This window comes from Python bivittatus, unplaced genomic scaffold, assembly GCF_059951505.1.
Source record: "Python bivittatus isolate LINGU-HERP-01145 unplaced genomic scaffold, Pbiv_v1 ctg000160_np1212, whole genome shotgun sequence".
Classification (NCBI taxonomy): Eukaryota; Metazoa; Chordata; class Lepidosauria; order Squamata; family Pythonidae; genus Python; species Python bivittatus.
Window position 1 is genome coordinate 4,722,526 of NW_028277076.1, and position 17,897 is coordinate 4,740,422.

At 46.7% G+C, this 17,897-nt stretch overlaps 1 protein-coding gene across 2 annotated transcripts in view; it reads left to right on the plus strand.

The window, feature by feature from the left end:
- Positions 1 to 2,354: 2,354 nt before the first annotated feature.
- GSN (gelsolin) overlaps positions 2,355 to 17,897 on the plus strand; it is a 36,157-nt gene continuing 20,614 nt past the window's right edge. Inside the window, exon 1 of one of the 2 annotated variants that reach the window (XM_088146977.1) lies at positions 2,355 to 2,492. Coding sequence is in view for 1 of the 2 variants with exons in the window: in XM_088146976.1 (XP_088003102.1) it covers positions 9,669 to 9,698 (30 nt within the window). In the remaining variant the exon portion in view is untranslated. Of the gene's footprint in view, positions 2,493 to 9,653; positions 9,699 to 17,897 lie in introns of those variants that run through there. The other variant, XM_088146976.1, reaches the window with a different exon arrangement.

Sequence of the window (17,897 nt, forward strand, 5' to 3'; positions counted from 1 at the left end):
AGGAACAAGTCTCTTGCAACCCAGCATTATTAATGATTAACTTCATATCACTATCAGCCAGGATATACACACCATGGAAATCAGAGTGCCCAAGGTATCAGGGAAAGGGACGAAACAGGCTTCAACACTAAGAAAAACTCCCTAATATGTTTAAAAACAATTTCTTGATAAAATTGCACACACTGATATTATTCACAGAATACAACGAATCGCTATATCCTTATATGGCAATGGGAGTATTGGTTTTCTTCTCACGTGCATAGGTTGATGAAAGCAAGGTGACTCCTTAATCTTTTTTTTTTTTAAAGAAGTATTAGTCCATTTCCAAACCAACATACCTAAAAGAAAAATGAACAACTCACCATACAGTACATGAAGAAAAAAGGGGAAAAAACCAGAACCCAACAAATAAAAAGAGAAAAACCCTGTAATTACAAATGCATTCCAGGTTCACCTGATAAGGTGGCTTCTTAATTCAAAAACAGGTATTTCGCACACAAATATAACTGTCACGGGAAGTTTCTTTCGCTCTTAGGAGTCTGCAGAGTCAAAAAAGGGCAATTTTCCACTGCATGCCTTCTTCATCAGACAAAGATGTGTGTTGTCTCAGAAAATGCTGGACAAATAATGCTATTGTGTTCCCAAGAGATTATTATTTAGTAAAGTAAAGTAAAGTAACTTTATTGTCATTGTACTTCTCGTAGGAGATTAAATGCCACCCCAGTGCAGCTTTAAAAATATAAAAACCATAGAACACATATACACATAAAACACATAAAACACAACCTTCACATTCCACACACACCTACACAAAGACTTCTAGTGGAAGAACAATACTGTACTGAGTCCTTTGCAAACCTGCTGTGCAAATCCCGTTGGCGTTTCCTCTGTCAAATGAAACTGATCTATGGGGCAAGGTTCCCTGGCAGTAGCGATGTCAATCTCAGCCTGGATTGTGAAACTGCATTGGAAGGACAGGTGTTACCCAGCTAGATCTCCCAGATGTTTCATAGCAATATCAGGGACGGGCATGGATTAATGGCCTTAGGGGCCAGCACCTTCTCCACGGTTGACTGGTTAAGTGCCATCAAGTTGGTGTCGTCTCCCAGTGACCACATAGATGTTCTCCATGACCATCTGTCCCTCACTGAACTAACATTTCCAGCAGCTGCAGCCAGGAATGGCCAGATGTGAAACGTTGGGTGTTGTGGATCTTCTGAAGAAGGGGGGCATGAAAGAGTGACCAACTTTGGAGAACTCTTTTATACTAGTATAAAATGTTCCACCCTTGTCAGCCCGTTTGTCTTCCTTCCCCTCATTCTCAGGACTTCTTGTGTGGTTCCTCCAGAAAAGTTCCTCTTGCAGCTGGATTATCTTGATTTGCTTCCTCCTTGGAGAAGTGACTCAGACTTTCCAGCTCGCTCCATTTCTTTTTCCAAACCATAAAAAGGGAAGGGTTTTTTTTCCTTTTCTCTTTTTTACGAGATGTGTTACGGTCTCCCAGCTGCCACCAAGAAACACAGAAATAGGCTGGAACACCATAGCAAGAGGCCAAAAATAACATTCATTTGGATATCGAGTCCAGATGAATGAAGAGATAAAGTGAAAGTCAAATGTATTGTTTTAGCTTTCCCCAGCCAGGTATCCTCAGGTTATCTATTATATTCTAGCAGAAGACGGGCAGACAGATGCTTTAATTGAGATTCTTGTCCAGCACATGGCTTCAGGACGGTCCCTTTCCATCTCTGAAAGTCGTGAGTGCCCAAACCCAGTGCCGGAGGATGATAGGAACTGTAGTGCAAGGGCCTAAGGCTGTGGGAAAGCGTTTCTGGCCATGAATAATCTGACTCGTTGGCTGCCTAAGAAGGACGCATAACTTGGGATCATCATTATAAGCCCCAAGAACACCCACCCACATACGCATTTCTGCAAACTTAAACATTTCTGCACGTGCAGAACTGCCTTTCCCGCGGCTGGTTTCGACTGTTTCAGAATCCACGGCGGGTACGCGAAATCTCCGCTGGCAGGGGCAGTCTATCCGAGCGCCAGCCGGGAGTACCCGAAGGAGGAGCCAAGGGGGGCCAGGCTGGCTTCACTAGGGAGGCTGCGCGTGCAGCCCGGGGTCGGACTGTGGGGTTCTTGGCAGGGAAACAGCCCCACTCGGAGGACGCCCAACGGACCGGCTCGACGCGCTCTGCCTTTGCGCGGCAGCATCGCCCCGATCTGCCGCTTGGCCGGCCCGCCCGCTCTGCCCAGCCGGGGGCTCCTCCCCCGAGCCGCTTCTGCGTGGCCTTCAGCTCTCCAGTGCGCTGGGCGGAGCGCACGGAGGAGGAGGAGGAGAGGAGGAGGAGGAGGAGGAGGATGCCCGGCCCGACCCAGCCCAGCCCAGCCCAGCCCAGCCCAACCCAACCCGGATCTCTCCCGCTTCTCTCTGCCGTCTTCGCCGCCGGGGGATCTGCAGAGCCGCCCTTTTCAGTCCGCTGCCGAGTTAGGTAGGATTCCGGAAAAAACGGCGGGGAGCCCCCGCAGGGAGGGGGCAGCCGAGCCGGCTTCCCAGAGAGCCGCCCCACTTCTGACGGGGCGCTCTGGCCGCGGCTGGGCTCCTTCTGGACCCCGGGAAGGGTCCCGGGGGCAGCGGCGGGAGCGCAGCCGCGGCGGGGAAGCGCGGGGCGGGATGGAGAGACGCGGGGAGGCGGGCGGGGGGCGCAGGGGCCGGTTGGGGAGAGGCTGAAGGAAGCGGGGTGGCATCGGATGGGGGCGATCCGGGGGGCGTGGGGCGGCCGGGAAAAAAACCCGACGGCAGGTGGGCGCCTTTCCAGGCTCCTAAAGGAGCGCCTGGTTGCGTGGCCGGATTTGAGCACAACTTGGGGGGCACCGGTGGAGCGCAGCGCTGCTTCGACTGAGGACGGCCCGACACAGCTTCTCTCTCTCTGTCTCTCGACGGAGCGGACAATCTCCCGAGAGGTTGGGAGCGGGACAAAAAGGGGAAGGGGGGGTCCAGCCTCTGTCCTCCACCAGATGGTCTCCGCCAGTGCTCCGGAGTTTGTGGCTGTGACCCCCAAGTGGATTCCTTTTCTCCGTCAATCCTTTTCCAGACTGGAGAGAGGGTCCCTCCGAGTCTGTGGCAGCCACGAGACTTAGGGTGCCCCAACGTCCAACACACTTGTGACGGCATCCGTTTTCACGGATTACACACCCCTTTCTCAGATGCAGAGTACTGCTCTGTCTACTCTGTATTTATACACACACACACCCCTTTTTTTCTGGAGCGGGACGGTCTCTAAAAGAGTCAGAGAGAAGGGAAGCAAAACCCTTGCAAAAAAGCGTCTGTGGCCTGGCTTGGCTATGGCTTACTGTAGGACCAGCCACTGTGGTTTGTACACCATCGTTGAAGCTCAGGGCAACGGGAACCCAGCTAGGTTGTGGTTTAGCCAAAACCCAGGCTTAAGCAAACCAGGGTGTTGGGCATTGTGTGAACTGAGCTGAAATATGAGAGATCTGGGGGGCGGTGGCGCAGCGCTGCTCTTTCATTGATTCACTTGCCTGATAGATTTCTCTCCTTTCCCCCAGAAGCTTGACAGTATGTGTAGCACCTCATTCTCCCATTTTTAAGCCCCAAACCACAACCCCGTGAGGTCAGCTGGGCTGAAAGATTATGACTGGCCCCAAGTCACGCCCCAGCCTTCCCTGGCTGAGGTTGAATTTGAATCCAAGTCTCTCCATTCATAGAAACCACACTAGGCCATACGGGCTGGGCACTCTGGGGATTGCAGTCCCAACTTATCCAAAATTGGGAAGAGTTGGTGCATTTGAGTGTAAAATGCAGGTTGATCAATGCAAGGTGTCTATCTCTCTCAGCAGAGTCTCAGAATGGTCACCTTTCTTAAGGACAATTTCACAAGCTGTGCTAAGATCAGGAGCCAAGCTTAGAGTTTTTTACTCTCCCGAAATGCCAGTGCACCAGCAATGGCTGAAAACGGAGTGTAACTGTCCCCTGAGAGTTTCCAGCTTGAAGAAAAACCTTCTTAAAAAAGAAATACGAAGCTGTACTTGGTCAAAAGAACGGTCTAGGCTCCTCAGATAGTGAGTTCTGAATATAGAATTGTACCCCTAGGGAACTTCCACCTTAATGGTTTGGAGAAGGAATTTAAGAGACAAAAATAGCAGTCAAAACCTGTTGCAAAATCTTCGTCGGAGAGGTAGCGCAGGTTTTCCTAAAGCCCTTTGCAGTCAGGCAAAACGTTTGCTTTTATAACAGCCACAGGGTCATGCTGTTGCCAAACGGCAAATGCATCTCCTTGCTGGATCAGGCTGCCACCTTTCCTGCTAAGTCCTGCTCCTGTGCTTTCTGCAGCGCTCTGGTACATAAATGTCTAGTTTGCCGACGATCCGCTGAGCCCAGCCCTTCTTGAAAGCGGCTTCTGTAGCATTAACTCAGCTTGAGCTGAGCGCCTGAAAGTGTTCCAAGAGGCTGAGGCTATGGCTCGTGATGGGGCTGAACTGTCGCAAAGCAGACCAGCACGGCTGCTACTGCTCTGTTTGCCAAAGAAACCCAAAAAGGCAGGGTGCTCGGTGCACGCCGTCGGATGGGGCTGGCTAACAGTTCTTCTGCACAGCAAACATTACATCTGCAGTACTTCTGAATCATTTTGCAAAGATTTGGAGATGAGAAGCGTGTCAAAAACCCTTTGCCTTTAAAACAAGAACTAAGACCACCCCGCCTTGTGGTTCTGAATGAATGACTGAATTCCTCGGAACATAAGAATTATAGCAAGTCAGTCCAATAGCTGATTTAGTTCAGTATTTTCTGGATGCTAATCCACCGCATTCCCAGGGCTTTAGACGTGATTCTTTTTTTAGCGTGATTTTGACACTGCATTGCTGGCAGAACAAATGCCCTTGTTGCTTCTCCATTCCTAAGCAATTAGCCTGCTCTGGGTTGGCTCAGATCGGCACCGTGTTAACCAGAGAGATGACATCACCTGTCTCCTCACTTTTTACAACAGGAACTTGCTTACCGAACTAACCCATCAGCCCAACCCGTAGGAGCCCCTAAAAATCTAACCAGTCGTAGCGTGCAACTAAATCGGTGTCTTGTGAAAAGCCCTTTGCTAGGTTTGGGTCTAATGTGGGGGACGTGTGCTGTGTGAACACTGCTGTTCTGTGCAGCGGGCCTTCTGGATCTGAAATTAGTTGATAGCCGTAGCAGACCCGAAGAAACGATGAAGAGAGGATCGTTCCAGTGATGCATCACTGTGAGTCATGAGGCTGCTTTTGGGTGGGGCCGACTCCTAACCATCAATTCCCCCAACTCCACATAGACAGATTCACACACCCAGCCCTGCCTCTGTGTGGGTATACTCTGTTGCACCCGGAAAACACGAGTCTAAATTTTAAAACAAAGTTTCAGCTTACCCAAGGTATATGAATGAGTAACATCTATCAATATGTAAGAGTAGTGGCTAAAGGCACTGGGCTAGAAACTGGGAGACCCTGAGTTCTAGTCCTGCCTTAGGCACAAAGCCAGCTGGGTGGCCTTGGGCCAGTCCCTCTCTCTCAGCCCTAGGAAGGAGGCAATGGCGAGCCGTTAGAGAACCAGCTTGATGTGGTGGTTAAAGGCATGGGGCTACAAGTTGGGAAACGGTGACTTCTAGTCCTGCCTTAGGCACTAATCCAGATGGATTACTTTGGGCCGGTCTTTTCTTCTCAGCCCTAGGAAGAAGTAACACTTTCCAAAAATCTTGCCCAGAAAACTGCGGGACAAGTCTAGGCAATCACCAGGAATCAAGACTGACTTGAAGGCAGAAAAGAAAAAGGAAAAAGGAAATGCAAAGGCTGAGATTCAGCCTTTGCTATCGTTTCTAGGATTGTGTCACTACTCATAATCTTGGCTACTTGGCCTTGAATGCTTCTGCACTGAGATGAAGAGACAAGCAGACAATCTAAAGCAGAGTTTCTCAACCTTGGCAACTCTCGGATGTGTGGACTTCAACTCCCAGAATTCCCCAGCCAGCCTTGCTGGCTGGGGAATTCTGGGAGTTGAAGTCCACACATCCGAGAGTTGCCAAGGTTGAGAAACACTGCTCTAAAGGAAAGGTGAACTATGCTTTTTAAAAAGCAAAACTTCAACAGTAATCCCCTTTACACCAGTGGTTTTCCATCTGAAAAGGATGCGGAATTCACAGAATCATACGGGAACCCCCAATTTATCGATGCCAAACTCGTCGTAATTGGAAAACTGGAAGTGGGTCTAGTGAGAGCTTCTCCTTAAATGCCTGCAGGGCCATCCTTGGCAGCCCTCCAAACCAGCAGCTGTCAATTTTCTTCAGCTTAAATCCCAAGAGGAAGGAAAAAAGACACTGTGAATCATAGCTGCTTACAATGCATCTTCACACCCTCCTCAAGGGGTATGATTTCCAATCATTCTCTCTTTAAGTAGAGAAGTAAGACCGCAGAAGTCCAATTAGCAATTCCTCTCTCGAATTCATCAGAAGGATAACAAAAACGTTGTCAAAACCCAGAAGTTTTGGACCTCTTTATTTTCCCAAGATGAGTTTTTCACTACCTGGAAACTCTTGCATGGAGGAAAATGTCCATCGGAGTTGGGTGGCTATAATAAATTTAAATAAATATTCCAGAATCCTGCAAGCTTCCATACACACAGCACTGTTGACGAAGTGCTGAGAATTAGTGGTATAATCGTCCTTTATTGCACAGTGCTACACTCTCCTGGGTTGCACAGACCTTTCTGGAGCTGCAAGACCAAATGTTTGTTCCAAACCTGGTGCTTCTCAGCGGCATCAGTTCCCCTATTCAGATGGTGAGCGCTGAGCGCACATCAAGTGATGCACGGGAAGCGAGACTGTAGCTCCAGGATTGAGCCCAGACCTTCTGGATTCGACCTTGCATTTGATCAGCGCTGCCAACCAAAACAGGATCGTTGGCGCGAGGGATGGGAAAAAGCCTGCCTGAGACCCTGCAGAACCTCTTTGAGTTTTTATATTTTTTTAATTGAGATATTTATATACTACTTTTTAAGGCCAGACTTTCTCCCAAGGCACTTCACTCTTTAGCAACCACAGTTTAACAACATCCAGAACACACATTCGTACAAACTTCCCAGATCAACGGATTACAGGCAGATGGGAATGGCAGGGTCTTTATAGCCTGGTTGAAATTTATTTGTTTATTTATTAAGCAAATTTATATGGCTGCCCAACTCACACACGGTGACTCCGGGCGGCATACAAAATAAAAACCCATAATACAAAAATCAATAACCCCACCACCCCCCTCCCTCTATGGGAGTCAACTCCCAATCACACAAAAGGGAGTTCCATTGAGACAGACCCACCCAAGAAAGGTCTTCTGGGCCAAACAGATTGTGTTGTTGAGCATCACATCATCAGCTAATGGCCTTGGGGTGCATACTTTAACCTGGAAAAGCAAGTTTCATATCCATGTGCCAACCAAGGATAGCGATGTAGAAACTGCCGTATGGCTTGAACTTCGCCCCTGCCCCCAGCCATTAGCAAAGAATCATGGAAACTGTGATCCAAAGCATTTGGAGGGCACTGGAATGCCTACTTTGGGGTAGATGATATTCCTCCTCGCAACCCACAACAGAGCTTTCTCCAACCTTGCCCTCCAATGTTCCTCAGTGGTTAGAGATAGTGAGAGCTATCTGGGATCATGGGAGCTCTTACAGACCATGCAACTGGAAAACTCCAGGTTGAGAAGAATTAGTTTAGGGTGTTTAGAGATAACCACTGGACCCTGGAGCTTGAACTGGTTTGGATGCACTTCGCAGATCTGATTTGACTTAAAGAGTTTTTTCCAGGGGGAAGAAGTCCCTGTGGAATGTGGGCTTTAGCTGAGAAGCAACATTCTCCCAGTTCAGGGCTTAGTGAAGTGTGTTCAGGGTGGCAGGCTAAGCATGAAGTCTGTAACTTTGGGACCACAAGTGGCCAGCCGTGGCTTGAACAGGCAGCTGACTTTGCTTCTCTTAAAAGCTGGATTCTGAATGTGGTGGACTGCAGATTTGGGCGGGGGGGAGGAACAGTTGCTGGAGGCAAAGCAGGAGGCACAGACAGGGAGGAACAGCTTCCATGGGGGCATGGTGAAGGAGGTCCTGTGGGCACAAGGTTTAAGTGCAGGGAGGACAGGGCGACACGCACTTATTCTAAAGAAAGGAATGAAGACCCCTTAGTTGCTTTTCCCACATCCTCAGAGGCATCAGAAGAATAGTGATGGAAGCGGGGGGGGGGGAACGTCCTGCCTTGTAGGAGCAAAAACATGCATCCATTTTGGACTTCCTTGGGGAACATTTTGTGGCTTGCAGGATTACAGGCTGAGGTTGGCTGTTCCATTCCAGTCATATTTGGGGCTCAGGCAGTCATGCGCAGTTGTAAGGGGGGGTGGGCATGTGGCTCAGATGGGTCTTGGAAAAGAACATCAGATCGCCATGCTTGGGGCAACCCTTTGTGACCTGATGCAGCATTGAGAAGGCTCTGTGCGATTTCCCCCTGGGGAGGGAGGGGGGCAAAGATGACCCGGGATTGCCTGAAACAATCTCAGTTACCGTTTGCAGTGGGGGTATGCGGGGGAATCCCAGAAACGGATCTATTACTTAGAAGCATGTGGTAAAATAGGGGAAATTTATTTATATATATATATATATATTTCAAACTGTCAGAGACTCTGCCTGTTGTTCTGAGTAATGATTCCTTTTTTAAGTCGGTTGTCGATCTGAATACATTTTTAAGGATCATCCGCCAACTTAGAAAGAGAAATCGGTTTATTCATTTTACTCAGTTTGGATGGGGAAACCAAAACATTAAGAAAACAAGGGTTTATGGCAAGCTCTTCCAATCTGGAAGCACGCAATCTGACTCGGCTTCCTGATTCACTTTGGAGATCTGATCAACGCTTCAAAGTGAAGTTTCGCCAAGCTCTGTCATATAAGGCCGTGTAAGTCAAGTGTAAACATTTCTCCTGGAAGTAAATCCCTTCTCAAGTACTAGTAAATGCTCTGTAAAATAAAATATATTGGTCCAGGCGAGTTCACTGCGTTTTTAGTTTTAATTCAGAAAAGCAAGTCAACAGATGAAGCCACCCACATTGTGTCCCTCAATTTGCAATCAGGAAATGGAGGGGAAAAAGCACTTTTAGGGGAGAGAGAACTGCAATAATCTTGCACAAAAATTGCACTAAAAGTATTTTCTTGGGCTCCTTTCAAGCACAGTTCAAGCGGCTGGCAGGATAAAGCTGCTGATAGAGAAGTGACTGGCAAACTTTTCTTCCTTCTGCCATTATGACCAATGCAGGCGTTTTGCCAAAAGCTGGCAAAAATAGCTTCAGACTTCATTAATACCAGCAATGCGAAGGGGGGAAGGGTCGCTTGAATGGACTTTTTGATTTAAGGCTGTGTTTACTGAGATTTTATTTTTCCCCCCCTCCAGCATGTTATGGGAAATTTTTTTTTTTTGTTTCTTTCAAGGCCTCTTCTTTTCAGATCATGTGTTCCAAAGTGAAAAATCTCTCGCTGTTTTGTTTTAAAAATGAAGAAAACTGCAAGTTCTGTGTTGTTGCTGTTGCTGTCAATTGAAATGTAGCAACCTAAACCCTATTTAAAATGTTTCCTAGGGAGAGTGTGTTAAAAAAAAGTTATGGGGATGACTTGTGTGAAAGACGCCAAGGTAGGAAGCGAGATCTGCTTTCAATAAACTGCTTGGAATGTTAACTCGCCTTCTCTTTTTTGGGATGTTATGAACCAATCCAACTTTGCTAACCATGGACTCTTCTTCCCGCCTTCTCTCCCTACATACTCTCCCCTTTCTCTGTTGTATATTTCATCTCTTCTCCGTGATCATCTCAATCCCTGTTTCCTTTTCACAACCTGCCTCCTATGCATGAATTGAGGCATCTTCCTTGGGCATAGCTGGGAAGAGGGTGGGGAATTTTTAGAAAACAAAGGGGGTGGATGCCAGAGGAAAGGGTCTCTCTTCTCTCTCTCTGTGATCAATGTTGACGTTTCTTGAGATCTAAATGTATTGATTAATTCATCTGTGTGCTAGCAGCTCTGGTGGAAACGTGTTTGTGAGGTCCACAAGTTCTACACTGCCTAAAGAAAACACACCTTTTGGGTGTTCCCATTTTACGGAGGGGAAAACGGAAGCTTGGACAAATGCTTAGGGGAGGTCACTCCATGGATCCATGGCTCAAGGAGAACCTGAAACCAGTTTTTTTTCTCCTCTTCCTCTTCCTCCCCCTAAGATAGAGAGGTTGGATATAATGAACGGATACGCTGAGCCCAATTTTATATTTTGTGGGAATTGTAACTCTTCTCTGCCTAGCTCTCTGGTCTCTCCCCTACGTACACGATGAGCTTCATTCGAAACAAGCTTCACTGATGAAAGTCACTAGTGTTGTTTGTTTAGGTCGCAGAGGTGCCTGTTGGGCCGAGCACCCTTTTCAAATTGGCCTCAGGGGAATTCTGGAGTTTTCTGACCAGTGACAAGATTTCAGAGCACATTTTCTCGGAACAATTGTTGGCTCGCCCCAGCCTGTCTCCGTTGACTTGACCATCTCTCTTGCTGATGGTCCGATAGCTTCAGGAGCTGATTCTGAATTTCAAAAGAGCTTCACACCAAGCAGGGCAAAGAACTATCTTATGGGATATAGGAAATGAAGGCTGAATGGAAAATCTGAAGGTAAAAACTGCCTTCGCTTGTCCTGTTTCCCCAAGTGGACAACCAACAGAAAGATGAGGATATCCAGGGGATGGCCGACTCTGGTTGCACATTCCCAACGCCTGCTATTCCAGATGTTCTGCCTCTCTATGTGGAAGTTCTACCCTTCTCATAATGAAGATCTGTCGTTCTCGATGGGTTGAAGACCAACTGTGTGTCTCTCACCACATCCTGTGGCAGATCTTTCCGGGGGTGAGTCATGTATGAGATCGAAATGCTAGACTTCCTTTCCTTTGCCTCCTAAACCTTCCACCATTTAAGCTCTTTCAGGAGAGGCAGAAGGATCTCTTGCTTCCTCCACACTGCGCTTGAAGTTGAAGACTTCCGCTGGGTCTCCACAGCCGCCTTCCACCAACCTTTTTAACAGATCCTGCTGTTGTGCCTTTCACCACCAGCACTGCAGCCTTCGGCAGCCCTGGAGTGGTGCTACTCAGGAACCCCTCTGTCTGCTGATTTCACAGAATTATCCAGCTATTAAAAGCCCCGGGGCAGATCAAAGAGCGTCCTTTGTTATCGGTTGACAACAGCCACTAATATTCATATATAGCAAGGTCTGCATGGAGCAGGTATTGGATTCTAGCATCCCTAACCCATGTGGCCAATGGGGGAGGATGATGGGGGTTGCAACCCAGCATATGGAGAGCTACATGTTACCTATCCCAGATTAAAATAATACACAAGTACCAAAACAGTAAATAACTAAAGTTCATATCCAATGATAATCAACTTGAATTTATTTGGCCTAGCAATCAGTTTTGTAATCACAACCGCAAGTTATTAGTCCACAGTGTTTCTTCTATCCTGCTTGGTCACACACACATAGTACCTTGGCTATTTATGGTCTAAAAGGGCAAAAGCAACCAGCTTTTTGGCTCTAGTGTCAGGAGATATTTATTTGCCATGATCAACCATGCAAGTTTGGATTCCACCATTTGGAAAAGTAACATGCAGGTTATATTCACCCAATAAGCTTAGGTTAATTCAAGGTACCTAGCAGTTGCATTCACACAACATGCTAGATCTGATTAGTGTTAACCCTGATGTGTTAATTTTGGGATTTAATGCCTTGTGTGAACTGCATAGTTTATGATTCAGGAGCATCGTGCAAATCCAGAAAGTAGATTAATCCAGCAATCAGGTTAAGGAAACCCTTACCCAACAGAAAGAAATGGATCAAAAATGTAGTCCCCTCCAATGATGCTATTCCATCAGTGTCCTGCCCAGTGAAGATAGTCCTAATAACCAAAAGTAAACTGCTGTCTTCATAAAAGGCTTGCTCCATTTCAACTACACCACTGAATCTCGAGGGCTGCCAGCTCACTCCTACGATGGCTGGATGCAAAGCTAAAACTGGCCTTCTCAACTGCCCAGGGTCAGGCTGCCAAAGTCTGAGGAAGACTGGGGAAGAACTACAGTATTTCAAACCCACCAAGATAAAGATGTCAAAGGCTGGCAACTGTTTAAAGTTACAGGCAAGCAAAAACAATCTGGGGAGGAACTGTAATTAAGATCCCATCGGGCCAGCTCTTATCCCTGCTGTAATTAGACCCAGAAGGTAGGTTATAGAATGAGAGAGAGCGAGAGAAAGGTAGATTATGGAGTGAGAGAAACAGCTATTATGAACTGGCGGTATCAGAGATTATGTCAGGCAGCTGGGCAAGGCTTTGTGCTAAAATTAGAAATTGTACAGGAGTGTGTCCCGTTAGCAAAAGCTGGGTTTTGTGGAGGAATCCTGCAAATCTGCATCCATGTATTTGTAATTTTTGGAGGGGGAGGGGGAGGAGGGAGGAGAAATAGGGAGGAGGAGAAGGAGGCAGTTCTACCTGCTTCTTCTACCCCCTCCTAATTTGCAAGGGCGAGCCTGTCATATAATTTTGGGTGACAGGCCTCCCTTGGTCAAGGAGCAAGCCTTTTATGAAGATTGATTGGACCTGGGGTTGCGAGTGGTTGGAAGAGCGAGTGACCATAGATGCCACCGTTCTCAACTGTCCACCACCACGGCCCTCTTCCCTGCCAAATTTGCAAAGGTTACCAGCCAGGAAAAGGAGAAATGACCTGCTCCTGCAAACAGAAGGAGGGGGGGGGTGTTACTTCTGCATTGAGACTGGCAGCGTTCCATGTATGTCTTGATGGAATTTGCTTCCACAGTATGTGAAGATCAACAAATTATTTGCGGGCCAGATGGAGAGAGAACTGACTTATTCCTTGCTAAAGCTGATTGGAAGGAAATCAAGAGCAGCGTGGACTTTTTTTGCATCTCACTACCCTTGGGCATGACTCCCAGTAGAAAAGGAGGTCACGGCAGAGCACAGACTCCTTCAGGGGTGCGGCAGATGCTTCTTCTCCAAAGGGAATGAATGAATGACTGATCCATTTGTAGTCTGTGCAGGCAGAGTCTTAAGACTGGGAAAGCAGGAAGGGCAGAGCATATCATTCAGAGACACGGCAGGCACCCTCCTCTTTAAGGAAAGCCATTCTGGCCCATTGGAACTACACGATCCTATCAGGGGCCGAAGTAGATGGTTGGGAGGAAACATAAGAGGAGGAAGCGCTATCTACATTGTCTTCTCCTCCTGAACAAAAATGTGGGGTATAAATCTAACCACAACCACAGAGACGGAATGTCCCACCCCCAGCAAGGCTGACTGAAAGGGCACCCTAAAGGCTTCAGCATCTAATTAACCAGACCCGCAACAGGCACCGTCTTCCTGCAGGAAGGTCACCCTGCTCTGATAGGAATGGAGAACCTAAGTAGATGCAGAGGCAGTTCAGAGAACCGATCAGTTCCATCGGAGGCGAATGAGGAGAAGGGAAAGTCGAAGGCAACGAGATGCAGAAACACTTCCCGCCCCGATGGAATCGGATCGAAAGGAAGCGAATGAGCAGCGTTGCACTGAAGCCTACGCTCGACCTGTTGGCTCTTGATGATTCAACGCGCTGCTTCCTTACAGCCCCCAGCTGTTGGTTCGCAGCAACGTAACGGCTGTTTTCTGCTCCAGATCAAGCCGCCTGGTTGCCGGAAAGCCACTTCCCAAACTTTTTCACGAGAGGCCAGGCCCGTTCTTGAGCTCCAACCACAAAAACGTCAGCGCCTTCCAAGAGACTTCTCCGGCAACGTCCAGCCTTCGGGGAGGGGGGTGCAAGGCTGCGACTTGCCCATATTAGGAACTTGTCAGCAGGCCTGAGAGGCACCATTTAAACAAACCAGTTGTGTAGATGTTTCCACCAGACCGGGAAACGGGGGAGGGAAAGCCAAACATGAAAGAATATATATTCCAGCTGTACTTCCAGTTCCAAATGCTGCAGGGACGGAATGGAGAATGGGTCACCAGATGTTCCCTATTGAAAAGGTTGCCCTTCCCCCACTGCCAAATATTAGAGACTAACTGAACAGAGAACAATAGAAATCAATTCACGGTGAACGCTGTCTCTCAGTGGAACCAACTCAGCTCTTGCCCAGTGTCCCTTTTTTTTTTAAAAAAAAATGCAATTTGAATTTGGCAGTAGTTCCGGTTTTGGAATGCAGGCTACATGAGAAATACCAACCTACTCCCACTGTGTGAAGCTTTGCTGAATGCTCTGCTGTTCTTCAAATCAACAACTGACACCTCTTATTGGAGAGACCTTACTGTATTCCATCCATCCATCCATCCATCCATCCATCCATCCATCCATCCATCCATCCGTCTGTCTTAGAGAAACTCCATTCATCTTAAATTGGCAATGGAGAACCAGTCTTTCTGCCCAGGAGATTTCTGTGGGCCTGTCCTCAGCACCTCTCTTGCTTTACCCTGCTTTTCATTTCAGGTTCTAGCCTTATTGGGAGGGAGATACACACACATACCCAAGAATATGCAGCAAAATCAGAATGTCTTTGAAGCAGTCAGTCATCCATTGAACGATGAGCCTTTTGCCTCTGGAAAGTTGACTTGGAATAGATTTCCCCCAACCTGGCACTCTTTAAATACCCAGGACTGTATTTCCCATTATCCCAGGATCACAGCTTTGTTTTTCCTTCTCTTTTCTGCTGACTGAGGGTCCGTCTATCCTGTCCGGAGATGAAAGCACGTCTAGCTTTTAACAGCTGGATTTTGTTTCTTAAAAGAGGCACCGACTCTTTGCAAAGTTTCCCTTCCCAGCAAGGCTTGGGAAATTCCTTGGTGCTTGCTAGGCCCAGCTGGCACACTTGCTGATGACTCCCATCACAGGACTAGGATTGCTTTTGAGAGCAGAGAACGCTCCGGAGACTAAGAATGAATTAGTAGGATTTAAGTTACAGAGGGCAGGTTTTCGTTGAACTTCAGGAGAAGCTTCTTAACTGCAAAAGCTGTGCTTCCTTGAAGGGTCTTCCCTCAGCTGGAGACCTTCAAGCAGAATCTGGGCAACCACGTGCAAACTATGCTCCATTCCAGATTTCCTGCATCAGATGGCTTTAGCCTAAATAAGCTCTAAGACATCTGTGATTTTTAACTCACCACCTGTGTTACATGCAAGCTTTCCAAAAAGAAATAAAAGAAGGCTATATTTCCCTTTCTTGCCTCTTGGATGTATTTATTTTTCCTTTGCTGTGAAATTGCTATCAAAATGTATCCCCAAGCCTTACTGAAATTTCCACAGATAGCCTTGGAGGGGGGAGATAATATGGGGGGAAAGTAATTTAGCTGAGGGCTGCCCAATTGTAATCCATAACTCTGTAGTTGAGTATGAACTTTGTGTTTAATTGATGACTCCGATGGTTTATTCAGAAGGTGGGCTTAGTTCTGTGGCTGGCTGACTCAGCAGGCACCAAGCAGAGCTGGAATTGTGAGAGGGTGTGCCTGTAGAAAGTACCCTTTTGTGTTTGGCTAGAGTATTTGTTGAGGCTGGGATCTGTAAATAGATCAAACCACATCAGGAGACACACAGCTCAGACTGAACCACATTCCTGGGCACTTATAGCAGGGGAAGAAGAGAAGTCCTGATCCCCAACTCACCAAGGAAGGTGCTGTCATTGAGTGGAGAACATAGACCAGAAGAGCCTCAATGCCTTGGAAGTCAACAGGACATATAGATTGGGTTCGTGCAACAGGCTATACAGGCGAAAATGTGGTGGAATAGGCATTGGTTGATGTTGAAAGAAGCTAAGAAGGATCCGGCCTGGTTAGTGCTTGGATGAGAGACCTCAAGGAAGTCCCAAAGGCTGCAGATTAGGCTGGCAAGTTGAGAAAACAATCCAGAAGGCAACAATGGGGAAAATGCCATGGTCAAGAAAACAACATGGTTGTGGCCACGTAGCACAATTCGAAGGAGACTTTCCATTGGAATTATATACACTCAGCAAATTCAGTGCCTGATAGGGAATCCAGATGCCTTAATAATAAACTAATCACTACATTGTAATGAGACTGGACTATGGATGAGGCCCAATATTATTCTTGCCAGCTAGCTTGACTACACTTACAGCTTTTAATAATCGGACAGCCAAAAGCAAGCATTTGTGCTCTACGTATATTAGATGTTCAAAATATAAAGGAAAAGGGGAACATTTGCCCTTTCCCGGTGACCCATATAATATATTCTGAATCTTATTAGAGAGTGCAAGAAACAAAACGTATTTTTCTGAGCGTGAAGGCATTGTCTTCATATGAATTTTGGATTTTATTTCCTCCTTCCTGTCAAAAGTCTACTTTTGCTTTTTTAAAAAAAACGGTGTTGGTGTGCCCTCTGCTGATTCATCGCTAGATTGAACCATTGGCTCCAGGAACTAAGTGTTAACCGTTCCAAACAATGTGATGCTTCCACTTCTGGCCACAAGCTTCAGAACATTTGAGAAGAGACAGAACGCTTGGAACTTGGTCCTCTGTTTTAAGCAATTCAGTTGCCTTGTGCCTGCAAGTTTTACTCGCTTGCTTCTTTTGAGGCCATTGGTAGACGCACGTATGAATTGTAATGTTTATTTATTTAAATCTCTGTACGCATCAAACATCTTCTAGAGGTTAGCAGGACATCTGATTTTAGCAGCCCTGTAATGATTGTTCTAGGGTAGCAATTTTGGTCTCAGGATGCCTTTAAACTTGTTTCAAACAACTTTTAGCATGGGAGTAGCAAAAGAATCTTTTCTTAGCATTGGAATAGCAACTTTCCCTCAGCCAGATGGGTTGGGATGCAATTTTCAGAATTCCCCAGCCAGCATGGTCAAGACTTCAGTCCCAACCCATCAAGAAGACACCAGGTCTTTAAGAGAGCTGTCTTCTGGTGAAATGTAACCTGAAGTCTGGAATTTAGTATTCCAGGCCTATGTTTGGAGGGTGTTGATTCTGGTGTGTATGTTGTGGCTAGGCTTTGGGGCTGTGGGATGAGGTAGCTACAGTATCTTGCTAGCAGAAAAGAGTTGACCCAAGGCGGAAAGACCCAATACATTAGAGTTGATGACAAAAGCGTTGGATAGAAATTTTGTCATCTAGATCGGTGTTTCTCAACCTTAACAACCTTAAGCTGGGTGGACTTCAACTCCCAAAATTCCTCAGCCTGCATGTTTAAAGTTGCTGAGGTTGAGAAACACTGATCTAGATGGTCAAAAGGAAGAGAAAGAGGAGAAAATACTGTTGGGATTGACTCTAGCCCACCCCCTAAAAACTCATCATTCGGAGATGTATACTATTAGCTCTGTATCATTTGTGCAAAGTTAGAAAGGTTGCACCTCTCACGGTGAAGGGAGTCTACTTTTGCTGCCATGAGCTGCAGAATGTTGTATTATTATAAAATCTATTTTTTTTAGAAATCTGATATTCTTCCAAGTTGCACCCAACATTCAATGTTTGGCTGGTACACACAACAAATAAAATTACTCCAATCCATAAGAAATGATGAGAGAAGAGAGGTAGAAATAAACACAGCATGTGCTTTCTATGGGTACTGCTGTTTTTAAGAATGGAGAGAAAGTGACAATTAAATTGATTTTTGCAACGTTGTACGACCAGAAAAATCAGTAGATGGTTTTTAACTGTACGTAGCTTGGCTTCCATTCAAACTCGCAAACATTTTTGCACTGGGCCTCCAAACCAGGGCTGCAAACTAACTTCAAACCATGGTTTTCAGATGTCATTTGGAGGGAGGTTGCAACTCAGATGTCATTTGGAGGGAGGTTGCAACTTTGCTACCCAAATT